Source organism: Chelonia mydas, chromosome 25, assembly GCF_015237465.2.
Source record: "Chelonia mydas isolate rCheMyd1 chromosome 25, rCheMyd1.pri.v2, whole genome shotgun sequence".
Lineage (NCBI taxonomy): Eukaryota > Metazoa > Chordata > Testudines > Cheloniidae > Chelonia > Chelonia mydas.
This window is the reverse complement of record NC_057858.1, coordinates 7862492-7888053: the sequence shown is the minus strand read 5'-3', so window position 1 is coordinate 7888053 and position 25562 is coordinate 7862492. Positions and strand designations below refer to the sequence as shown.

At 55.6% G+C, this 25562-nt stretch overlaps 1 protein-coding gene across 2 annotated transcripts; it reads right to left on the bottom strand.

Annotated features, from left to right (window-relative positions):
• Positions 1-399: 399 nt before the first annotated feature.
• On the bottom strand, positions 400-25562 carry SHD (Src homology 2 domain containing transforming protein D). 2 transcript variants are annotated; one of them, XM_043535882.1, is made up of 7 exons: positions 17675-25562; positions 17001-17577; positions 10592-10718; positions 9808-10029; positions 8360-8531; positions 6930-7049; positions 400-3186 (listed from the first exon to the last, which is right to left on the bottom strand). In XM_043535882.1, exons 2-7 carry the CDS (start codon positions 17331-17333, stop codon positions 3000-3002), a joined length of 1161 nt encoding a protein of 386 aa, XP_043391817.1. In that variant the 5' UTR covers positions 17334-17577; positions 17675-25562; the 3' UTR covers positions 400-2999. The 2 variants fall into 2 exon arrangements, with proteins under 2 accessions (XP_043391817.1, XP_037741687.1); XM_037885759.2 differs by having other exon boundaries at positions 403-3186; positions 8360-8528; positions 17001-25558.

Below are 25562 nucleotides of genomic sequence, written 5' to 3'. Positions count from 1 at the left end.
AGGCGGATGGACGTGAAGGGAGAGAAAGTCAGACGCTAAGAAAAGGGGAGGCAGCAGCTTATCCCCCCCCACACACGGCTGATGGGAAGGGCGCTGGGTGCCCCCCCATCTATGAATTAATCAGACCCCCCCCACACACACAGCTGATAGGAAGGGCGCCCCCCCATCTATGAATTAATCAGACCCCCCCACACACACACACGGCTGATGGGAAGGGCGCTGGGTGCCCCCCCATCTATGAATTAATCAGACACCCCCCACACACAGGGCTGATGGGAAGGGCGCTGGGTGCCCCCCCCATCTATGAATTAATCAGACCCCCCCCATGTGCAGCACGTCTGGACTCACAGCAGAACGCTGCCCCCGCCGGGCACGCGGCTGGAGGGCATGAGGCAGGGGGTGCGGCTGCAGAGCAGGGCAGGGGCCAGTCCCCTGGGCTAGGAGCTGGCGGGCGGGGTTCGCCCCGGGGCCGGGCCGGGGGACTCACCTGCAGCCCGTTAGCCAGCGTCACCGACGTGCATCCGTGCCCGTGCGTGCGGGTGTCCTGCAGTCAGCCTGTCACCCGCTCATACAGCGCCGTGCGTTGGCCCTACTGCGGGTGGGTGCCCCGGTGTCCACCCAGCCATGTGTCCGCCTGTCCAGGTGCGGGGGAAGGGGGCTGCCCAGACCCGGCGATTGGTGAGGGTCTGCAAGGGGCAGGCACCCGGAGTGGCGCGGCGGGAAGGGCCGGGGAGGACCCGCTGGCTGAGCAGAGCCCTCGGCGTCTCTCTCTCGCTCCGTCTGTGTCCCGGAGGCTTCCCCCACCCCAAGGGTGACCAGATAGCAAGCATGAAATATCAGGACAGAGTGCGGGGGGGTAATAGGCACCTAGATAAGAAAAATCCCCAAATTCCGGGACTGTCCCTATTAAATCAGGACATCTGGTCACCCCACCCTTGCTCCATCAGGAATGGCAGCTGCCGAGCCCTCAGTGCGGGGGTCTCTCCACCACATCCTTGTATCGCCTCTGCCCTGACACCGCCTGCTCTGAGGGGGCTGGGCCAGGCCCATCATGTCGGCGCTGGGCCCATTTCTCCCCACCCGCCCCCACATCAGATCATGGCCCCTCTGCCCTACTAATGGGGTGCCAGGTTAGGCCTGTTGCCCAGGCCCAGCAAGGGCTCGAACCCCTCCAGTGGCTGGGGGAGTGGGCCGGGGGGCTGGGAGTGGGGCAAGGCTAAAACAGGCAGCAGGAGGCCATCTTCCCCACTAGGCCCCCAGCCCCAATCCAGCCTAGGTTGGCCGTTCCCCATGGAGGGCTACTTGGAGAGCTGGGGGGACCAGCCCAGATCAGAAGAGCCACCGCCACCATGGGCATTAACTGGCGCTTGCGGGCAGAGGCCCAGGGCTGAATGGGCCAAGGAGCCGCAAGTCCCCCCACCACCCCAGGGCAGGAAGGAGACAGGTGCTGAAGGAGCTGAGGAGGGGGAGAGCTGCCCCCCTCCCGTCCTGGGGGTGGCCACGTCCCAGGAGGTGGCACTGCGGCTGCAGGTGCTAATTTAGCTGGCGCTTGGTCAGTTAAGCGAGGCCAAGAAACTCTCCCAGCTACCGGACCCGGGCCCGAGGGAGGAGACTCAGCTCCCAGCAGGGGAGCCGCCCTTGGGGGAAAGGAGGCTGGAAGGCCCCTTCGGGCTGGCCCCCTGCTCTCCAGGAAGAGCTGTGTCCACTGGATCGAGGGGGCGGGGTGACCCACCAAACTGAGCCCAGCTCCCCAGGGCACCTAAGGGAGTTAGGTGCAAATGGGGCTTTCGCTCCTGAATCATGAGGTGCTTTGGCAAGTCACCTGCTCTCTCCGGGCTCGGATCTCGGAGGCAGCCCCTCTGCCACGGGTGGACAGGAGACCCTCTAGCCCTGGGGCCGGCTCTGCTCTCGCCCCGTCGTCCCCTGGTGAGTAATGCACGGAGCCCTGGGGCCCCGGTGGGACCCCTGCCCAGCCAGGCAGAGACAGACGGACGGGCGGGCGGGGGCCGAGTCTGGACTACGGCGTTTAATGGAAACCTATTTGCCACGGCAGCACGAGCACAGCAGCACAGAGCACACACGGCGCGACGGACCCGCACACACACGCCGGGGGAACGGGTTGGAGGGGGAGGGGGCCCACCTGGCTCAGGGGGCCGGGGCGGTGGTGGGGGGAGCTGGCTCAGGCGAGATGACACCGGGGGTAGGACACCGGAGGGCAGTTACATGAACCTATTGTCTCTACATGTTATTGTGCTCAGAGCCTTCCCGGGGGCGGCGGGCATGTCCCTCCCAGGGCAGGACAGTGGGGACTGTCCAGGATGGGACATGCTCGGAAACCCCCTCCCCTACACTGGCAGCTCCCAGGACTGCACAAGGGAAGGGGAAGCCTGGGCTCAAACCGGCCTGGAGGCAAGGGAAGTAACTTGGGAGTGTCTCTCAGAGCAGGATGGGCTGGGGGGCTCTGGGACACAGCCCCCTCAGAGCAGGGCAGAGGAGATTTTCAGGGGCAGGGCCCAGCAGGACCTTGGGGCCAGCAGTATCCCGGAGGAGGAGAGACCAAGCTGGGGGCGGAGGGGAAAGGGAAGGGAAAAGGACAGCAGGACAATCTCCGGGACAAACAGCCCCGAAGCAGGAGCTCCCAGATGTGGCTAGAAGGGATGACCCTGGGCTAACCCCTTCCCTGTGTGGGACCTCTCAGGACAAAGGCCACCCCCCCCCCCCCCCAGAGTAGGACGCAGGGGCTGGGACAGCAGGAGGGCGCTGGATGCAGCATTACAGCCAGAGCGACTTGCTATGGCTGCTTCGGAGCATGACTCCCCTGTGCTGAAACAGTGCCGCCCCATTCGCCCCTGGGGGCTGGGCTGGGGCCTCCCCAGCTGCAGGCTCCGGACAAGCCCTTCCTCCTTCAGCCCCATCCTTGAGCCAGTGCCTCTGGGGGCGGGCAGGGCGGGAGCAGCCCCTGTCCTGCGCGGTCAGCAAGCATCCAGCGCCCCCCCGAGTCAGAGGGTCTGCACGGCGACGGGGTACAGCAGTGAGAGTTGCTCGGCCCCTTTGACGGGCAGCTCCCGCGCCGTGTAGTAGTGGATGACCTCGGGGATGCTCTCGAAGGGGGCGCTGTTCTGGCCCAGCACATACTTGCTCTCCCTGGTCCTGGTGAACTTCATGTGCATGAAGCCCTGGCTGCTCCTGGGGATGGAGGCAGAGGGGAAAGATCATTAGCAACGGGCATCCCCTCGCATTGGAGCCACAGGAGTAACCCCATTGGCCCCGAGCTCTTGTCTTTGCTGCGGTCAGCCACTAGAGGGAGATATGGTCATGCTAAGCAGAGCTGCTCAGCTGTGTGTCATAGGGCCTATACTGTTAGCTGTTGCTGGGGATTCTCCCTTATCTGAAACAGCAACAGCTGGTGGTTTTTGGAGCAGGAGGCTCTGAGTTCTAGCCCAGCTGCTGCCAAGTAGCCACGGTACTCAGTAGTCACTGGGGGCCATGTGATCTGCCATGATAGCATCCTCCTCATTGCACAGTGGTGGAATCTGAGGCCCCGGAGAAGCGGAAGCCACTCGCTCACCATCCCAGCAAACCAGTCCCAGCTACAGAACCCAGGAGCGACGCCTGGCCGCTTTGTCTGGGGATCGGAGCAGGGTCCTGCAATATCTCCAGGCCGGCGGATCCCAGCGCAGGAATGTTGCTGGCTGTGGAATCCCTGAGCACCCTGGCAGGTTGCGTGATCCAAGCCAGCCAGGAGAGGAGCTGCTCTGCTCTCCGGAGCCAGGCTGGGGGCTATCTCGGAGACACCGTGCAGAGATAGAGCCAACCCCAGCTCCCATCCCTGTACGGGGATAAATATTTCAAAGCGTGCGGCGGGGGGAGCGGGGCCCGGGGATCAGAGCATGCTGCTGCGATTAACCCGATGAAATATTCATGCCGGCTGCTCCCCAGGCCGTGTGGCTCATTCTGTGCACAGACAGCCGACAAAGCGCCTGCCGGCCTGGCCCTTTGATGTGCTTGCCGGCCGCTAATAAGAAGCAGATGTTGCAGGCAGAGAGTTCACGGGGAGCTACTTGTCGGGGGGGGGATTGTGCCCATGAGCCGGGGGAAGGGCCTGGAGGATCCTGGGGAGAGGAGAACGGGCCTCTTGCTCCTCCCCCATCCAAGGCTCTCCAAGCCCTTGACAGCCAGGAATGACTTAAAAACTTACCCACCCCAAGAGGGAAGCTTAAGGGCCTAAGCTTACAAGATGTTGATTCCCAGGCCCCTGCTCTGACCACTGGGCCCCACTCCCCTCCTGGAGCTGGGAACAGGAGCCTTCTTCCAGGACAAGGGAGCCCAGCCCTCCGCTATGCTAACCCAGCAGATCACACATTCACCTAGGAGCTGGGAACAAGAGTCTGGACTCTCATCCTCCCGCACAAACCCACTCGCCCATCGTTAAGCAGTCATGGGGTAAGAGGGAAGGTCCTCTCATGGATCAGTAACTGGTTTAAAGGCAGGAAACAAAGGGTAGGAATAAATGGTCAGTTTCAGAATGGGGAGAGGTAAATGGTGATGTCCCCCAGGGGTCTGTCCTGGGCCCTGTGCTGTTCAACATATTCATCAATGATCTGGGAAAAGGGGTAAACAGGGAGGTGGCAAAATTTGCAGATGATACAAAATTACTCAGGGTAGTTAAGACCAAAGCAGACTGTGAAGAGTTACAAAGGGATCTCACAAAACTGGGTGACTGGGCAACACAATGGCAGATGAAATTCAATGGTGATAAATGCAAAGTAATGCACCTGGCAAAATATAATCCCAGCTACACATACAAAAGGATGGGGTCTAAATTAGCTGTTACCCATCAAGAAAGCGAACTTGGAGTCACCGTGGATAGTTCTCTGAAAACATCCACTCAGCGTGCAGCGACAGTCAAAAAAGCGATCAGAATATTTGGACCATTAGGAAAGGGATAGGTAATAAGACAGAATATATCATAATGCCGCTATATGAATTCATGGTACATCCACACCTTGAATACTGCGTGCAGATCTGGTCGTCCCATCTCAAAAAAGATCTATTGGAATTGGAAAAGGTTCAGAGATGGATGATGGGGATGGAACAGCTTCTTGTAGGAGGAGAGACTGAAAAGACTGGGACTGTTCCATTTGGAAAAGAGACGACTAATGGGGGACAGGATAGAGCCGTGGTTCTCAACCGGGGGTCTGCGGCCCCCTGGGGGTCTGCACCCAGCCCCTAGCTATCCCCTGCCTGCACCCTGAGCTACCCCCCGCCCCTCGCCTGCATCCTGAGCGGTTTTCAAACTTTTTAACTGAGTCCCCCCCTTTGAGTTATATTTTTTGGTTGCATCCCCCCACTAGGGTGACCAGACAGCAAGTGTGAAAAATCGGGACAAGGGGCGGGGGGTAATAGGTGCCTATATAAGACAAAGCCCCAAATATCGAGACTGTCCCTATAAAATCGGGACATCCTGTCACCCCACCCCCGGGAGTCAGGGGGTGGAGGTGGCGCTCCCTCCCTGGCCCCCGCAGTGCGGAACTGGCTCCAGCTCCGCCAGCCCTGGCCCCCGCAAACAGAAGTAAAACTATACCTATGCCCAAGGGTCCCCCCCCGGCCTGGAGCCCCGAGTTCCCCTCCACCCCCGCCCACACCTGCTGGGCCCTGGCGTTTTTAGAGCATGCTGAGGGGCCTTGAGCACGGAACAGGTTGAGAACCCCAGTGACAGAGGTCTGTAAGATCACGAATGGTGTGGAGAAAATGAATAGGTGTGAATAAGTGTTAGAGGTGTGAATAAGTGTGAATAAGTGTTATTTGCTCCTTCACATAACACAAGAACCAGGGGTCACCCAACGAAATTAAAAGGCAGCAGGTTTAAAACAAACAAAAGCCTCCAGGAGAAGGTCACGTCCACAGGGCACCACCAGGGCTGGCTCCACAGGGCCGGAGAGCAGAGACGTCCCCCTGTTCGGTGGGCTCTGGCACTCGGGGCAGTGACTGACGACACCATGTTATCACCCCTCAATGCCCCCGTCATGTCACCTACATCAACCCCCTTGGCTCCAGGAGTCGAGATGCCCCAACACAACGCACCATGTGTCCCAAGAGCTCTGGCTCCCCAGTGCCAGGGAGTGGGGCAGGAATGTAGTGAGCACAGCGCCCGGCCAGCCCCACCAGCCCCCCGCGGCCTGCAAGCCATCCGACGCCTGGAAGAAGTGAAGTGTATTGATGCCACTGCTCAGCCGCTCTCCTCCGATACCGTCGAGCCACGTCAGTTTCTGCAGCCCGTGTCTCCATCTACTCCCAGGCCACGCAACCAACTTCTCCCCCCCACTTCCTCCCCTCACAACCCTTGGAGGTGACAGCAGGTCACAGGCAATCACACACCGGCTCCCTGCACTACACAGGGATTCAGAGAGATGCTTTCTCTCCCATGCACGTACCGTGGGCATGAGCCCTCGCTCTGACCTGCAGAGAGAGGTGTCATGGGAGCCCTGGGAAGTGAGAGAGAGAGGGAGAGAAAGGGGGAGTCTAGTGGTTAGAGCAGGGGGAGTGGGAATCAGGACTCCTGGGTTTTACGCTCGGACCTTGTAGTGTGGTCTAGCCTGGGACTTTCAAAGGAGTTTATGGGAGTTAGCTACCAACTTGCACTTAACCCTCCTGGGAGTCAGACCTCCTGGGTTCTATACCCAAGTCTGCCAATATCTCACCACTGCGGACCAGACCTTCCCTGCTCCGTGCCTTGGTTTCCCCATCTTTGCAACAGGGCTAACAGCTCCTCCTGGTGGGGGCGCCAGTTTAATTAATGACCCCCCACCTGGGAAGCTCCAGGTGGCTGGGTCATAGAGCTGCAGGGCGTGAGTACCCCCGCTGCAGACAATCCCCCGACACAGCAGCTCTCCGCAGAGGCTGGGAAAGACAGCGAGTGGGCATCTAACCTGAGTGACAGGGAGTAGTCGTGGTGGCTGGTTTCACTGTTCCGCACCAGGTAGCTGCCTTCTTTGCACAGAGTCAGCAGGGTCTCAGCGTCCGCTCTGCTGATGGAGCCATGGTACCACCTGGGGTGGGGGGAGAGGGAGAGGGTCACACAGCGACAGGCACAGAGCTCCCAGTGCTCACAATTTCACCATCAGCCTTGCGATACCTGCTGCTTTTAGGAATGTAGAACACAGGGCTAGACGGGAGCTCCTGGGTCTTAGGGTCAGTCCCCTGCTACCCAGGCAACACCATTGTGTCATTTCGGCCATAAACCTAGCAAGCTCTATCTTCAAACAAGCGAGGTTGGTTTCCCCCACGCCTCCTATTGGGAGGCTGCTCCAGAACCTCCCTCCTCACACATCTTCTTTTAGTTGCCTGCCTTTTCTCAAATCCCCAGCTACTGGAGTCACGTGAATACAGGAGAATCTCAGCTTTCCTTTAAAAGATTAAGTGGGCATCTAGCTCTCCTAGTTGCAGAGAAAATCCTGAAAACACAACCCAAGAGCATCCTGAAAGCTCAGAACCAGGAAGGTAAATTGAAAGAACCTCCTCTCCGCAATGTTTTAATCCCAGGATTGTTCAAGGCCATCTCTTGGTTTCTAGGGGCCTGACTCAGGAATTTTGAATGCTTGGGGTTGGCCATGCTTCAGGCAAGGTCTGTGTTATCATGGCAAGAGCACAACCTCCTGTCCCCATCCCACCCCTCAAGCTTCTTCTCCATCCCCCTGGACCTCATGATGTCTTTTACACCAGTGGAGAGTGGGAGCAACACGCTACCAGAACCTTTGCCCTGGTGTGAGTGACCACCCAAGACATAGGGTGACTGAAGACGGGGCCTGTTGCTGCAATCAGCTGGGCTGCAGGAGACGCAAGCCAGGCCTGTCCGCACGGGGCACCCTGGAATGACTTAAATACCTACCCCCTGTGGGCCCTGGCCATGTGTTCAGGTGTGGTAGCAGCAGTGTCTTCTGGGCACGGATCCCAGAATGCCCAGTGGTGCTCCGAAATGTGGTGCATTGTGGGGCGACTGCAAACCATCCTCTGGGAGGAGACAGGTCAAACTCCCAGATTTCCTCCAGGGTCCCGAGGTCTGTAACAGTTTCCGTGGCATGTGACGGTGCTCGTGGCTCAAAGCTCCCGAGCTCAGCGCTGTGTTCTGACCAATGACCCGTACACATGCCTTGCCCCAGTGCATCTTGGGACAAATACATTATGGGCTCAGAGCTCTGGCCACAGCTGCACCCAGCATGGCTGGCTTGGGGGCATGGTACAGCCTCAGCTCCCGCCCTGTGTGGCCTGCCATCAGGGCATCCGGAGCAGGCAGGGAACCATGGATCTAAAGGATGCTGGTGCCCATCCAGCTGCCCGGCTTGCCCGCCCTGGGACTTACACCTGCTTCTCCAGTGGCAGCGAGGGGTCCACGCGTTCGGCCATGGGGGGACTGCGCTCCGGGCTCTGCGATCGGCCGTGCTTGGGGCCTGCCGTCAGGTGCTTTGGCGGCTGACGGCGCTCTTTGTTCAGGGAGGAGGGGCGCTCCCAGTCGGGGTTTTCGAACTGCACTGCTTGGGTGGGGGGGAAAAATGCATTACACGGGGAGGGAGAGGTGGCAGGCTGCTCCTGGTTGGGCCACAGTCTCCCCGACCCTGGCTCAGCGGAGCGCCGAGTCCCCCTTGCTGGTTCCACCCTCTGCTGCCAGTGAGCCATAGTCTCATCAACCCAGCAGCAGCCTTGGGCCCCACACCTGGGTACCTGGAGGACACTGCACCCATCTCTAGCCAGTATCATTGGTCCAGGGCCAAAGGAGGGTGAACTCCTGCCCCACAAATGCCACCCCCGCCCTGTACCCAGCCTGGTGGGGAGAAGCTCCGTCAGGCCCGACCCTTCCTTGGATTCCTCTTAGCTTCAGCCCGCGTCCCCCGGTGCCTGTCTGCCCACGCGTCCATCGAGATGGGGGACGCCGAGTGTCTGGAACCCAAGCACACAACGTCAGAGCTCTGGATCCAAACTCTGCCCTCAGCCCCACTCTCTGTGCCTGATCCCCGCCACCTGAGCCGCGGGGGAAACCCGCATCCCATTTCCCAGTTACATTACTTTGCTCCTTCGGCTCATTGGGCCGGACTCAGAGGCCACTGAAGCCAATGGGAAGACTGCAGAGGCTGCAGGTTCGGGCCTGTGGCTTCTTTGCAGCAGGGGTCTTTAACCCCATGGAGCCGGTCTGGGACTGGACTGGAGCCCCTGGCCTGATGGGCCCTGAAGGTGCCATTATTAATGCCACATCCTTTCCTTCCGGTGCCATCTCCCACTGCTGTGCCGGGGCAGGGCAGGAGGCCGGGGCACCAGGTCCCTGCCACTCCCTCCCTTTTCTGGCACCATCAGGGCCGCTTCCCATGACTGGCTCTTGTTAATCAATTACATCCCGATGGCACCTTTCACCCTAGAAGATCCCAAAGGACCATGGAGCTGCAACCCACCTGGGGCATCAGCTGGACACACAGCCCCACGGGGGCCAGGAGATTGTAGCTGAAGGACTCTAGGGTGAACCCCCTGAGCCTACTGGAAAGTGCTCTGGGGGGTTTAATGCTCAGGCAGAGCAGCAGGGATTTCAGGGTTTATGATCTTGCTGGAAAGGGCCCCACACAGGAAATGCCTGGAGCTGAAGCCACCTGCCTAGGCAGAATGAGCTTCCTGGGGATTTCACACCTGAGGCTTAGCCCCAGAGCCATGCCCTCCCGGGCTCCAGCAGAGCCCCGTGTCTCTGGCACTGCGCCGCTCCCCTCCCCACAGAGACTGGCCCTTCCCAGGGGCTCTGCCGGCTCAGCGGAACAGGGCGGGACATACCTGCGAAGGCCCGGGAGATGTGGTCTTTCTTCCACTCCCAGGGCTGATCGTACTCGTCTGCTGGCCGCTCGTCGTCTTGGGGCAGGCGGCTCTCGCGGGCCGGGCTGGCCGGGCCACCCTTGGGATCTCGCTCCTGCTCCTCATAGGGGGTGTCGTAAAGCTGCAGGCCCTGCAGGCACTTCTTCCCCTGCCGGCCCTCCCAGTCGCCTTTCCCCTGGAAATCTGGGAGTCCAGCGAAAGGGAATTAGTTGGGCAGGGCCAAGGCTGGGCCGAGGAGCCCGTGTATAGACGTGTGCCAGGGCATGGAGGGCAGACAGCAGGAGGCCATGTGCAGGCGAGGGGGTGGGGAGGGTGGCAGTAGATGCTCATATATATGGAGGGATTGGGTGCCATGCAGCAGGTGCCCACATGCATGGGGGGGTACACTGGGCGCCTGGTGCCCACATGCATGGGGGGATATTGGGTGCCAGGTGCCCACGTGTGTGGTGGGTACATTGGGTGCCAGGATCCCATGTGCAGGGGGGGAGATTGGGTGCCAAGTGACCATGTGCATGGGGGGTACATTGGGTGCCCTCCTACTCACCCAAGGAGCTAGCTAGCCAGGCAGGGAAGTTGATAACAGCCTTGTCCTGCCCCTTGGGCACAGGTGCCTCAATGAGAGTGAGAAGCAGCGTCACAGAGCCCTGCCCCAGTCCCCCCTGTGCAGTCGCAGCTAGGAGCTGCTCCATGCAGCACAGAGTCCTGCCCCACCCCCGGCGACTGCACCTGCCCTGGTGTCTCTCACCTGCCACCACCCGCTGGGCGTCGTAGGGCTCCATGTAGCCGTTGTTCTCCGGCACTGGCTCCTTGGTGTCCCCTGGCTGCTCCTGGCGGGCATCGAAGGGGTCAGAGTACTCGCTGTCAGCATCGCCCTGTGGGCAAGGAGGGGCGACACTCAGCGCAGAAAAGGCAGGGCCAGGCCCAGCGGCACCCAAACATCCCAGCTGCAGGAGCAACCCGGGGAATCAGCCCAGGGCACTGATCAGCCCTGCCAGCAGGAGTCCCTCTCCCCCAGCACCCAGATCGGTGGGAATTAAAATAAGAGACAAAGGGACTTCACTGCGTCCACACGGATGAGGAAAGGTTAAAACAGCCTTCAAAGGGGTGTTATAAAGACTATGGTGACCAATTGCTCTCTGGGACCACTGAAGGCAGGACAAGAAGCAATGGGCTTAATCTGCAGCCAGGGAGAGTTAGGTTAGATATTAGGGAAAACTTTCTAACTCAGGGGAGTTAAGCTCTGGACCAGGGTCCCAAGGGAGGTTGTGGAATCCCCGTCATTTGGGGTTTCAAAGAACAGGTTGGACAAACCCCTGTCAGGGATGGTCTAGGGTTATTTGGTCCTGCCTGAGTACAGGGAGCTGGACTAGGTGAGCTCACGAGATCACTTCCAGCCCTACAATTCTACGATTTCTCTATGGACATAAGAGTTAAACTAAGAATCCAGTCAGAGCCAGGTAGCAGCCCAAACCCGAGGACACCAGCAAGCTCATCTCATCAGAGGCCAGGTGAAAAGTGCAGAGAGAAGGAGAGGAGATGTGAGCCTGGAAAGCCCTGAGTCCTACTTCCAGCTTTGACACCAACTCTCTGCATGATCTCGGGCAAGCCCCTGCCTCAGTTTCCCCATCGGTGACACAGGGCTAGTGACACCAGCCTGCCTTTCACATGCTTCCCATGGGTTTGCTGGGAGATCTTTGCAGAGTGTGATGGAGAAGGAAGGCATTAAGACCCAGATCCTCCCACTGGGAGTTAGGCTCCTAAATACCACTGAGGATCTGGCCTAAGCTTTGTCACAGCCGATCCCACGTCTCTGGAGGCAGAGAGGCAGCAAGCGGGCTCAAGTCTAAGCCTGATGTACAGCTGCAGAGATGGGGAGTGCTACGCCCTGGGTGGAGAGGTAATAGAAAGCAATAAAATCAGTGGGACTGTGTAGCCTTGTGGCTTTGGAGCCTTTCACTTCTGGGGTTCTGGTCTGAATCCAGGCTGGGGCAGGGAGGCCTGAGAGAAGCTGCCATCCGGTGGCTGCTCAGTGCAGGGCGTTATTTGGTCTCAGGGCCATCTCAGAGCTGGCAGAACGCATTTAGCGCTGCCTTGGCTGCCAGTCTCAGCAGGATGGAGACCGCTCTCCCTGGTCCTCTAGGTCAGAGGGTAGAGGCACGTAGGCTGGACAGAGAGTGTCTGTGTGTGTGTGTACGCGTGCGTGTCTTGTCCTGTGACAGCCCAGATTGCACCCGCTCTGTGGATAAAGAAAACATCGGCCCACAGCGCTGTCAATCCACCTCATTTCTCAGCGCTCAATTCACAGACACAAAAGGGGAGAAACAGGGTAATTGCTTCGAGGAGCGGCTGAGAGGCAATTTCCATGCGCCTGTCTCATTTGCCTGCAGCTCTCAAAACATTTCCTCCGCGGGCTGTTTGAGCGTGTCTAACACGCTGTCGGGGGCAGCGAGCGGCAAGTAGGGGGACAAGGCCTGACAGCCAGGGATCAGAGACGGGGGAGCTGTCCGACTGGCACGGGGACACCTGCCCCTTTGCAGGGCACGGGCGGAGGATCGGAGATGGGGGAGCTCTCTAGCCGGCGGGGGACACCAGCATTTGCGTGGTGCTGGCAGAAGCTGATGCTCATCAGGGAAGACAGAGTAAATGGCAGCCAGGCTGGAACTGGCACCTGCAGCTACTGTGAGGAAAGGGCACTAGCCCAACCGATCACAGCCCCTCATGCTGGGATCCTCACGCCAGTAGCGTGAGGCCTGGGCAGGATCTGGGTGGGAAAACAGGCAGGGGTGCTGATCACCTGTACTCATTACCAACCCCAGGGAGCTCTCTGCCAGGGGCAGGGTGTTAGCCCCTGTGTCCTGCTCAAATTCCAGATGGGGAAATGACTGTCTGGCTTCTTTTTCACCTCCTGAACTATTGCGCAGTGTTGCTGTGTGCTCTTAAAGCTGCCATGTTCCAGCCCAGAGATGGCTGCATTTCGGGGCTGGATGAGTGAGCCCTATGCAGAGGCACTGTTAAACAGCTGTCACCGGTCACCTGAGAGGTGGCTGCATTTCAGCAGTGGATGAATCATCCCTGTGCAGTGTTGCTGTGCACTGTTAAAACAGTTACCGCGTTCCACCCCAGAGGTGGCTGCATTTCAGTGCTGGGTGAGCGTTCCCTGCATATGTAACATGCTTTGGGAAGAAAGGCACTGTATAAATGTAAGGTGTGTGTATGCAACAACTTCACGCATAGAGTTAAAGAAAAATAACTCCCCTAGTGAGAAGTATGGCCAGCAAAGGCCAGCATCCAGCAGGGACTGTCTCTGAACGCAAAGTGATCAGTAGCAGAGAGGAACATGTGGCCCAGTTCAAAAGGGAAACAAAAACTTCCCCTAGGACACTACAAACAAGGTCAAGGAATAGTTTAGGGGGGAGCAGAAATGTGCTTGATATTATCACGGTAAGAACACAGGGCCTGACTTCCCCTTTCATATACTCTGGCGTAAACCAGCAGTAATCAGAGTCACTCCAGAGTAAATTCTGGTGTAAATGAGAGGAGGACCAGGCTCTTCGAGAGGGGGCATGGTCTAGTGATCAACGCACAGGGCGTTCTGACTCCTGGCTCCTCTTCCTAGCTCAGGCACTGATCGTGGGCAGGTCTACACTGCAGGCGGGGAGGGTGATCACAGCAGGCATGGACATGCCAGCGCTAGCTGGGATCTAGCTTGGTCAGACACCAACAGCAAAGAAACCCTGGCAGCGTGAGCTTCGGGGGGGGGGCTGTACATGTCCCCCAGCCAGGACCTGGGTACGCACTGGGGGGGGATGAGCCTGTGCTGAAGTGTTTGCTGCCACCGCCGTTAGTACCTGAGCTCGCTAGATCAAAGGCTCAGGTATGTCCACGCGTGCTGTGATCACACTCCCCGCCTGCAGTGTAGACCTACCCTGGGACGTCCACACATGCTGCAGTCACACATCCCCAGCTGCAGCGTCTCCATCAGCGCCGTGGGGGCGCCAATACATACCCGCTTTAGGGGGTGTCAGGCTTACCGAGGCACTATCACGTAAACATCATATTATTGCAGTGCTGCCTAGCGATCCCAACCGAGATCAGGGCCCCCCTTGCCCTGGACACTGCATGTTCATATAATGAGAGACACCCCCTGCCCAGAAACGCTTATGATCTAAAGAGAGAGGATGGACGGGGCACCAGAAGGGAAGGGATTTGCCCGAGGTCACGTAACAGGGCAGCGGCAGAGCCAGGACCAGACTCCAGGTGCGCTAGCTCACTGCTCTCACCACTAGACCACGCTGCTGCTGAGTTTGGCAATGTTAGTCTTACGGCAGAGTAGAGACCTCTCTAAAAGAAACAGGGGCTTTCTTCCTCCGGGTAACCCACTAAAGGAATGCAGTCCTAAGCCCCCCTCCCCCACCAGCCTTTGGCTGCACGGTTACCCAGGATGGTTAGAATCTCATGCAGTCAAGGTCAGATCTAGGTTATTTCTGCCTGTAGAATTGCTCACCTTCCTAATGGCTTGTGACATAACTTGCAGCTGCCGTCAAGCCCAAGCCCTCCTGCAGAACAGCCACGTTACAGGGTCACAGGGATGATTCAGGTGTGGGTTAGGTGAGCTGGCAGTCTGTGGTTGACAGCCTGAATCCATAAACTGGGTACAATGTCCTCCCAGCTCACCCCTCCACCTGATCTCGCGCAGAACTCCTTGGGCCTCTCGCAGGGGGTGGCTGGAGTTCGGCACCCGAAGCACCGTCGCTCCCCGTATTAAATGTCACCCACTTATTGTCACCAATGAATTAACCATCAAAGGCAGAGGCTGAAGATGGGAATTATGGCTGATGCTTTAATTATGACGAGGAGGCAGAGCGGAGGAGTGCGGAGACGGGGGTTCTAATCCCAGCTCTGCCACTGTCGTGCTGTCACGTCCCCTCTCCCCGGGCCTCACTTCCCCCTGGGGGGACAGCGACACTGACCTCTCCCACAGTGGGGCTCGTTAGCGATCGCTGGGCATGCTGGGATGGGGTTATGGTGACACGTGCTGCCCTGCCAAACACAGGCCTTGGGAAGGCAGAGGCCGCATGTGGAGAGAGGTGTGAAAAATCCCTCTGGGCCAGCGGCACCTCTGCCTGCCACACGTCACTGCTAATAAGGCTGAGAGCAGGGGTGCTAAGGAGGGCAGGAACCTGCGATCCCAGCAGCAGTCGCCTGGAGCTGAGCCTGCCAACGGTTTCACGCTTTGGTCTGGATTTCACACACTCCTCCATGAGCTCACTGATGTGCTGACGAACCCCTCGCCTGCTGCACCGGCCCCGTGTTACAGCCACCGCAGACCCACCCCCGTCATCTGTGACCCCGACAGAGGGGTCAGCGCGCTGATCTCTCCTTTGGCACCACTCCCAGCCTGTTGAGTCCTGCCTCCCCACTCCTCTGTGCCACCCACTGGCAATCCCCCCTCTGTACCCTATGTCTACCCAGCAATCACGAGACATATGCAAGCTGGTTTTGCCCACACTCGCTCGCTAAATATAGACTCCTGGGTACAAGCTCGCCCGGGTCCTTCGGCATGTGCTCGACCAGCTAACCTGGGCTTCTGCCCCTGCTGCCGTGGCTTCACTGCTATGCTCCCTGGAGTACGCGACACATCCTCCTGTCGCACCTCCTGACTGCAGGGTAGACGTATCCATGGCGTCCCCCATCTCCTTCATGGAACATTAGTGCCCACAGTTCAATGGAAAATGGAAAGGATGCGTCCAGAGTCCAGTGAACGGGGCAGAGGTGTCCCCGCATCAGTGCCCATGGGCACGATCTGAATGGGCAGGCATTGGCACAGCTACCCCTAAGCAGCAGCAGAATAATACGCCCACGGATCCACTGCTCCAAAGAGGACCAATGAGTGCAGCAGGTTGAAACCCCTATTGAGCCAGGCCAGTTACAGACTTAGCCCATTGCTGTTCCTGCACCACAGTCATGCCCAGAATGAGTGATTGCTGGACAACCCCAGGTATACGCTGAGCGACACTCCAAAGCTGCCCCTCTCCCACCTCCCCGTGCAGCTCAGCATGCTCTCTGCATGGGCAGCTCCGGAGGACTAGCATGGTTGGATCTGGGCTGGAGAGACGAGGCTCAGTGACTGTCACAGGAACAAATACAGAAAATGCCATTGGGAAAGTGTTACATAGCATTGATAATGACCGGTATTCCAGGAGGACCGAGATGCCCCAGATGAGACCAGGCCTCAGGGCACTAGGCATTGTACCTATGCGCAGCGAGACCTGAAAAGCTTACAATCTAACCAGACAAGACAGACAGACTGCGGCAAAGGACGGGGCATTTTAGCCCCATGTTACAGATGGAAAACCATGGCCTGAAAGAGGGGAAGGGACTTGCACAAGGTCCCACTGGGCATTGGTGGGAGAGCTGGGAATCAACTCTAGGTCTCCTGGGCCCCAGTCCTCAGCTCCAGAGCTATGAAATCAGAAAGTCGGCTCTTTCCCTGATGCTGTCAGGAAGGATCATTTATTGCACATTTCTTGCCAGAAGGTGAAACAAACCGAAAAGCGCGGCTGCCGCTTGAAATCTTTCCCTGCCCATGGAGCCCCAGGCTGCGGTCCTCTCTCCCCCTCCCTCCTTCCTTTCTCCAATTCATGGGTATATCCCACAATACCCAGCAAACTCTCCCCTTGAGCGTAATTGCACACACCGCCAAAATGCAGCCACCTCTGGGGCACAACCAGCAGCCGTTTTGTCGTAATAGCTCACCCCAAAGCACTGTAGGATGGGAAGCGAACAATGCTGCAGCTAACTGAAACATCGGGGTGAATTCATGGAAGCCCCGCATCCTCACCCGAGTGGGCCTCTGGCCAGGCTGCTGGGCTGAACACACCAGCTCTTACAGAAAGCATTCAGGATCAGCTGGACATCGCCCGCTGCACAGTGCACCCTACCACCGCCAAAACAACTGACTCAGAGCAAAGAGCCCCAGTTATAGAATCCCCCTGCATGCAGCACCTTGGAAATCCCCGTCCAAGCAGCAACCTGACCCAGCCCTGCTGAGCATGAGAGATGTGATGTGACCCAGGCCGAGAGGGCGAGGCCTGAGTGTGATCAGACCCCTGAAGGACACCGGCTCAGTAAATCCCCTTGCTCCCAGCACCTACCTGCTCTTGCCTGCCTTTGAGCTCCTCAGCTGCCGTCTCCAACAGAGCTTTGCTCCTGTTCAGGTCGGTGGACTCCACTTTGATAAGCCTGTGTTTTGGGGAGGTGTATTTCCCTTCCGCACAGCCACCAGCAGCTGCCATATTTGGGGAGCCCGAGCCCCCGGGATCTGGCTCCAGTTTATTGTCGCTGTCTTCATAGGGATCCTCAAAGTCCAGGCTCTTCTGCGCTCTGTAAGCCTTTAAGATCTCACTCTCTGTGTAGTCGGGCTTGGGGGGCTGTGGAGGAGACCTCCTGCTCCCAAAACTCAAGTAATCTTTCAGCCACTTGGCCATTTGTTCCAGCCTGACAACAAAACCCCGACCTCTCTGGGCAGAACAAGTGGGTTTGGAAGAATTCTCAAGCTGCCATCAGATAAGCCTTAGCGGCTCCCCATGATTTATAATCCAAATTGGGTGTCATTCATCTTCCTTTCAGGAGACCCTGAGCATCGAGAGGTCTCCAATGTTTATGTCTCAGACTGATGTCTTATCCCAGAGCGAGCTGCTCCAGGAGTTGGAAATGAAATTTCCTCTCTCCCTTTAATAGAAAGGGTTTCAAAGGTGTTTAACACAAAATGAAAAGCAACACACTCCTGTCTGGAGATCCTATAGACCTTATGAAATAAAATACTTACATCAAACCAGATCTCTGTGTGGGGGATGGATCACGGAAGGTTTTCACATTCTATTACCAGTTCAAATGCAATGGACAATTGAGGGGAGAAAAAGTCTTTTTTTTTTAAAAAAATTCATCTCCCCTGCACTAAGCTTCAAAAAATAGACACACACGGCCAAAAACCTGTCTCGAATGAAAGCTCCAGAGTGCCTTTCCAAGAGATAGGTTTTAATCCCTAAAACGGATTTGCGATACCGAGCATTTACAAAGCATTAGCGCTTTTAAAGGAGAAAGAAAGAGAGAGAAAAGAAATTTACCAGTTCATTATGGAACGATCAGATCTAAGCAACAATAGAGCATCCCGCAAAGACAATTTTCTATGGTCTGGAAAGAAACATTTAAAAAACAAAAAACAAAAACAACCCTAGACAATGAACACCTCACCCGTTCAAACACTAGCCAGGCACATTAATGTCCATTTTAAAACTGCCTTTACAAAGTTCCTCTTAAATACATAAATATATAACCAGAGGTTCTCGTAAGTCTTTGTCTATCCAGTTAGAATCCTTTAAGAGATCCAGGGAACGAAATCACATCCCAGCTACCGTTTCTTGTCAGATACGAAGATGTGTATATATTTATTTCCCATCGCCACCAGAAACTTCCTTGGTTTACAGTTAAGGTTGCTGAAGCGTCAAACCCTCACACACGCAATTCCTGGACAAACAAGACAATCTCCAGTACACATTGGCACACATCCATCATTCGGTTTCTATTTCTGGTGGGGGGGGGAAGAGAGTGATTTATTCCAAAGCCCAAATAAGCAGGGATCTTACCCCCCCCCCCAAAAAAAAAAAAAAAAAAAAAATCAAACCTCCTCCCTCTTAAGAGACATTCACAAAAGCAGGACTGGAAAACTTTAGCAAAAGTCTAGCTTGGAAGAGTCCAGTTATAGCTTTCTTCTCCTTTGTTAGATTTTGAGAGGGTTGTTATGATGCTTTCCCTGAGAGCTCGTCTCCTTTACAGGATCCAGGAAAGTAACTGCAAACGCAACACAGCCCAAACAACTGCAACAGTGATCTCCAGACACCACCAGTAGCTTTTTGCAAGGTAACTGCACAAAGAAAAGGGGGCTGGGGTGGGAAGAGACTTTTCAGCCTTTTGCATCCATCAGTTTCTTGTTTTCAGGGACCTGCGGGCTACTTTTGGGAGGAAGGATGGCAGGAGCTGCAGCTTCAGGAAGCCAGTCATAGTTTTGATGCGGTTGTTGGGGATGATTTCGGGAAAGGCGGGAGATAAAAAAAAAAAATCGGTGGCTGGAAGGTCTGGAAGCCTCTTTGCAATCGTTGCTCCTGATACGTCAAAGGGTTTTTCGCCTCCTCCTCCTGGCCCTAGGGTTTTTGCAGGCACAGCTCCCTCTAGTTTACAAAGGTTACAGAGACCTTCAGCAAGAAGCAAGGCACCAGCTGGAGGGACAGATACCTAGCACCCCCCCTTCCCGGCTCCCAAAGAAGTGTCATTCCCCTGCAACAGGAAAAGGGAGGAAGGAGAGAAAATGCCCTTTCTCCAGATCCCTGCTCTTTATGGAGCATCCCCTAGGGAAGCATCAATAGATTCAATTCCCCCCAGAGGACAGAGCCTAGTGAAACTGACCAGGGGAAAGGGAGGGAGGGATAAAAGAAGCTGAAATTGAGCAGGCAAAAAGAAAGTTGCATGTATGCATGGAGGGGAGGTTTAAATCTCTTCCTTTTTTAGCCTTCTCCATCCCATCTTCCCTGGTTGTCCCTGGCTAGACATGCCGGCTGCTCCTTGGCGCCCAGCCCAACCTGAGGTGTGAAATTGCCAACTGGCTCTCCTTGCTAGAGAGAAGGTGGCTGTAAATAAAGAACAGGGAGATCGGGGAGAGAGGGAAAGTGGAGGGAGGGGGGAATTAAAGGCGAGGGCAGCTGGAGGTGGAGAGAGAGAAACTGAGCCGATAGGAATTAAGGAAAAACAAACACAACAATGACGCTGGGTGTATGGATTAGAAGGAGATGCGATCAGGTCTGTTAAAGTGGCAGCTGGTTGCTCCCTGGTGGGTTGGGAGGGGACAAGCATCTGCAGCTTTGACAGGCCAGGGTTATTTTGCGTGGGGAGATGAAATACTGTGAAAGCCAAATTTCACCTGGAGGGCGGGGGGTACCTTAAATTTTCTTACTGGATGTGTATCAGCACTGGTGGCAGCAGCAGGGGGAAATCGAGGCTGGGTGGTCGAGCACTGGCCCGGCTGGGGAGCCAGGAGCGCTGGGTTCTAATCCTACCTCTGCCACTGACCTACCGCGTGTTCTTGGGTAAATCGTTTCCCCTTCTGCTGACTATTTAGACTGTGAGGTCTCTTGAGCAGGGACTGTCTCTATGTCTCTCTACAGCCCCGAGTACAATGAGGCCATGATCTCAGGGCAGGCCTACGCTGCAATGGAAGGTGTGCCACGTAGGCATACCCAAATTAGCTTTAATCTAGTTAGCAAGGCTACGAATAGCGGTGAAGATATGGTGGCACGGGTGTCAGCCCGGGCTAGCAATGCAAACACGTACATAGCCCGGAGCACGGCGGGGGGTTTGAACGGCTGATGCTGAAGAAGTCCATGCCACCACGTCCTCACTGCTATTTGCCGCCACGCCAGCTAGATGAAAGCTAATGCGGGTTTGCCTACCCAAGCTCAATCCTCTCCCCCCAATTGCAGTTCAGTTGGAGTGTAGAGATACTCTCAGCTGGGACTTCTGGGTGCTACTGTAATAAAAATACATTCATAAGAACTTATATAGCTTTAAAAATATCCTTGGGGCTACATGGATGTGTGTGTGTCTGAATGCTGCAAGCCCTGGAAAACTGGGCTCACAGGTGTGGTGTATGGAAAACTATTAACATTGTAAAGCTATCAATTTAAATGCTCAGGGGTTTCCTGGTCCTGCAGGCAGGAGCCTCTGTAGGGAAGTGTGACCACAGCAGTCAGTTTGCAGCCAGGGAACCTAGAGTAACAAGGTGGGGTGAGTTGTACCTCTGGGAGCAGCCTGCTTTGTCTCTCTCTGCTTTTATCATTCTGAATTCTACAAAACAAAGCAGTGCTAGGTTGCAACCTTCCAGCAAGACTATTTTATGTTTTCATCTCACTTCTCTATTTCTATGTTACAAAACATAACAACAGGGAAGAGAAACAGGCTCTTACTTCGAGCCGATTAGAAAACATTGACGAAAGTTGGACGAGTGGACATTTGAAACACGACCTCATTTCTCAGTTTCTCATTGTTCCTAATTAAGGCTCAGGCCTGCATGTTCTTCCATGCGGGACTGATACCAGTGGGTTTCGACGGACATAGATCTACTTGCAGGATGGGGCAGGGGGGCCCTTACCTGGTGTCCTTTGAGGTTAAGAGGGCAAGCGCATGAGGGCTCTGAAGAGCTGCTAGCACTCAATTTGCTGCATGGCAGCTAGGCATGGTTCCTGCAGCCATGGTCCTGAAGTACCTGCTCAAGGCAAGGTGGCTCTGTATGGAAACAAGAGTCCATCTACGCAGAGCAGGAGCAGGGCCCTACAGCTAGATCCTCAAAATTATTTAGGTGCCTAACTCCTAGTGGTTGTTAGTGCTCTGTAGTTGCATTGTTTCTTTATGATGGATAAAGACCTACCACTATACATTCAAATCTTGTATACTGTTTTTTATGGAGGTCTCTATGGACAACTGGAAAACTAGTAGGATTACACCACCACATGGCAACCAAAGAAGTGAAACTTGAGCCACGGTGGGAGGGATTTTTAGTCAGATTGTTCAAGGCTCTGGATCTGTTTGTTTTTGTTCTCCTTGATTTAACTCAAAGGTCTGACAAACGCTCAGGAGAAAAGCTGTCTTTAAAGATTCCTCCCCTCTTCAGTTAAGGGCTGAGACCCCTCCCTTCCTAGTTCTCTTGTCTTTCAAGGAGACACCCAGCAGAAAAACAGGGAAGACCGGATTTAATCTTTCTGATTTTTCTAAGGTTAAAAACCCCCTCACTTTTTCTTTTTTGGAGAAGGAAATGAAATCTTTCAAGTCTTCTTCGTTCACCATTGAGCAGCCAAAAAGGGCACAGTTTCATTGTTTTCCCTTTAAAGCAGAGAGACATCCTTTCAACCTGAGCCCTGAACTCTGCCGCTGCTTCCCTTTGAATGCTCTGCCTTTGGTACATTGTAGTCCTGACCTCAATGTAGCTTTTTGTACTTAGTATTCATAAAACCGGTACCGTTCTTTGCCACCTCCTGGGACCCTAATCTATTCCTCTGTTTCAGAACAAAGAACCCCTCCCCCGCCCCTGCTCCCCAATCAGCAATTGAGAAGTAGCCTAAATGTGTTTCTAGGGGGAATAAGCATAAGAGCCAGCTAATTGTCCTGTTTAATGTGCTCGGCTGAAAAATATTCTGTCTAGCAGAACAGTTGTTGACAGATCTCATCAAATATAAATACCAGAGCCCTATATAAATATCCAGCATCTGAAGTATTAATGTTGGAAGGGGCTGCTAATTATAATTCATTTGCCAGGAATGTTAATTGTTCTAGTAACAGAAGAATCAAGAGGAAAATCTGATTTAGACTTGTTTCTTTGTTTCCTTTAAATGCAGGGGTTAATAATTCTTCCGTCTCATTCCCCCAAGCGCGCACACGCACCCAAAATAATCTGGGTGTGTTAAATCCATGCTGAAATAGGTCCCTGTTTGCTGTTTTTAAATGAGTGTTCATTAGTAAAATCCTGCTCATTAATTAGGGCTGGGTGCCTTGAACTGGGAATACAGGGCCTGATCCCACATCTGGGCAAGTCAGTAGACAGACAGCCATTGAGTTCAGGGAGCTTTGGATCAGGCCCGTAGGCCAGCCAACCACTGCAAACCCCCCGATAGTGCAGGCAAGCTAAGCTGCTCTTGGCACAGCTGGGGCTCACCCCTGCTTGGCACCAGGATGTGCCAGAAGCTTCAGCAGGGGCTTGCCCTGTGAGTAACTGCCCAGGGTTCCAGGGGGCTGGTGGAGCCTGCATTGGAGTGAGTGCGGACCTGGCTTCACTGCTCCGACACCTGAGCTAGCTTGGGTACGTCAACACAAGCTGCAATCACACTCCATGACTGCAGTGCAGACCTACCCGAAAGCAGCTGGGGTGCTGAAGCGCTGGGCTTTGAAACTTGGAATCTGGCAAAAATGGGACCAGCGCCTGGAAATCCAGCTCCACACGCCACCCACGCTGGACCTTGTAAGCAGGGCCCAAGTGGCGAAAAATCAGCTGGTGGCTCAGCCCACATCTGCCCTGGTACTCTTCGCAAAGAAAGAGAAGTGAACTCCCTGAGGGGTGAACTGATTGAGTCTGGCATATGCTGCCCCTCGGCTGGGACACCGGGCAAAGAGCCGGGCCTGGAACAGACTGCTCCACAACGGTGAATTCTCCCCCCGCCTTTATTACCTGAAACACCCCATTAGAACCCCATCACTGCCGTGGGGAGGAAAATGGAGACAGTGGAATGGTCCCCCCGAGGATACAGTGGATGCCGCATCGATTGAGTCATTCGAAACTGGACAAAGCGCTGGAGAGCACACTCAAGGGAACAACCCGGCTGCAGTGAGGGATGGATCAGACGCAGCCTAACGAGGATCTTTCATCTTTCTCCAAATGCTAGAATGCTGTGAAAATGCTCCCACAAAGGGGGGGGGGGAAGAGTGGGACAGTTCCCCCGTCTGCCCCCCAAACAGACCCAACTGTCCCCCTGCAAACCGCGCTCTCCCCCGAGAAGCATCATTGGTACTCGCAATTCCTATTTGCTTCCCCCAGCGCCGCTGGAGGACAGCAACAGAGGAGATCAATTGCTGCTCTGGGTAATGAAAGGAGATGAAGAAGCAAACAGCTCTGACACCTCCAATTTATTACCCCAGGTCCAGCCATTTTTAACAGGGAGTAATGTGATTGTGCTGGCAAAATCAAAAGCCTCCATACGGGTTTATTACACGGCGCACTAAGCCAGTGGGAGCTGCTAACCTGGTGGAGGCGGAGCAGGACTGGGGAGGTAATAGGATGGAGCAAGGTTCATTACTGCTGTGCCTGGGGGAAGAGTGCCTCGGGGGGGGGGGGGGGGTAAAGAGAGGTGCCACCACCATGTACACAGGATCAGCTCAGCCTGAGACTTGTCGTGAGCAATTGGCGGAGACGGAGAATGCAGTGGGAACGCTGGCCCTGCTGCACGCCCGCCTCCCATAGCAATGAACGGCAGCTCTGCAGGCGGAGAAGCGGGCTGGGGCGGGGGGGAGAGGGGGGAGTTGTGACCCTGCTTTTCAGAGCCAGGCAGCGAGAATACTCCGAGCTGCTCACTTGCGTGTCATGCATGCGGACAGTAGCCACTGGGGCCTGGCTTGTGTCTCTATAAAGCTATCCCTAGGCAGGGCAAGTGCCACCTTTCACTGCATAGATCTGAAGGCCAGAAGAGACCATCATGAGTGTGTAGGGTGAGTCCCTGCCTAACGCGCAGGCACCAAGAGCCATGGGCCAAAGACCTTCAGGAACCCGGTTAAAGGGCCACCCCCCCCATTACCAGCCAGAACCCTGAGACGACAGGAGCTGGACCGATCCTGCATTGGCCAAGGGCTGAACTTAATCCTTTAACCGCTCCTTGCCCTGCCGTTATGTAAATCCAGTCTGCCCAGAACCGCCCCCCACTCCCATGAGCGCGTGATGGGGAGGCATCGGGTGACCGACATTACGACTCGGCAGGATCAAGCCCTAAATTGCAGTGCAGACTACGGGGGTGTGAATTGAAGGGCACTCAAATGTCCTGCACCCGCTCAAAGCGCCCCGCATAGACCCTGCTGGCACGAACTAACAGGTACCTCGCTCACGTTGACGTAGCGCTGTTTGAAACAGGCCTGCGTCAACGTGAGCGAGGTACCTGTTAGCTCGCGCCAGCAGGGGCAGTTCGAGCACTCTACACTTCATACTCCTGTAGCTCGCCCTGCAGCATGGTGCAGAAAAGCCCAAAGGTCCAGATCCTCAAAGATATTTAAGGCTCCGACATTCCATTGATTTCAGTCCCTCTGAGGATGGCCATAAATAACTTGCACTGGGTCTCCCATTCGTTACAACAAACACTTGTTACAGTCGCTTAATGCTGTTTCTCTGACATTTCCAGCCTCTTAATAACAGATTGCCTTTCCCTAGCTCCTTCCATCCAACGTTCTCAACCTGCTCTATGAACACGCATTAACCACGTGTCACAAGCACTCTGCCTGGCAGGTCAGAGTAGCCTTTAACAGACAGGGAAACTGAGGCAGAAGGAGGACAAGCGGCTTGCCTATGGCCAGTGGCAGAGCCAGGGATAGAACCCACTGCTCCCAGGCCCGTACCTTACCACGAACCATACTCCCGGCCATCTTTGTCACTGTCTCCCTCTTGTCAAACGGATGGGAGACTCTTCCAACAGTGCTACGCAGCTGGGAGACCCAGGGAAACGCAAGCCTGACGAAAGCCAGCTCCGATAAGGTTTGACAAGCGCTGCCTGAAGAGGATGATAACGATCAAGGAGGACAGATGGTGAAGAATGGAACGATTGGGGAGGCAATGAGGCAGAGATGGATCATACCCCGCACCAGGCAGTGGAATGGAAAGCCCCTAGGAGCACGTGATCAGATGGGGGCAGGGCGGGGGGGTCGTAAGTGGCCACAGCAGAGCAGATGACCCCATGGAGCAAGGAGTGGTGAAGGCATGTGGGAAAGATTCACCAAAGGCAAAGATCCGTAGCAGACAGGAAGGCTCATTGGAGGGGAGGGTGCCAAGGTGCCCCATTGAAAACAGGGCTAGCAGACTCTTCTGTTTACCTGGAATGAAGTGAAGTCTCTTGACTCCAGGCAGACCCATCTCTCTCTAG

Coding starts and splice junctions, on each gene's coding strand:
- SHD (XM_043535882.1), bottom strand. CDS start 17,333: ATGGCCAAGTGGCTGAAAGATTACTTGAGTTTTGGGAGCAGGAGGTCT. Junction 10,719..17,000: donor TCAAAGGCAGGCAAGAGCAG/GTAGGTGCTGGG, acceptor CCTTGCCCACAG/GGCGATGCTGACAGCGAGTA. Junction 10,030..10,591: donor CGCCCAGCGGGTGGTGGCAG/GTGAGAGACACC, acceptor CTGGACTCCCAG/ATTTCCAGGGGAAAGGCGAC.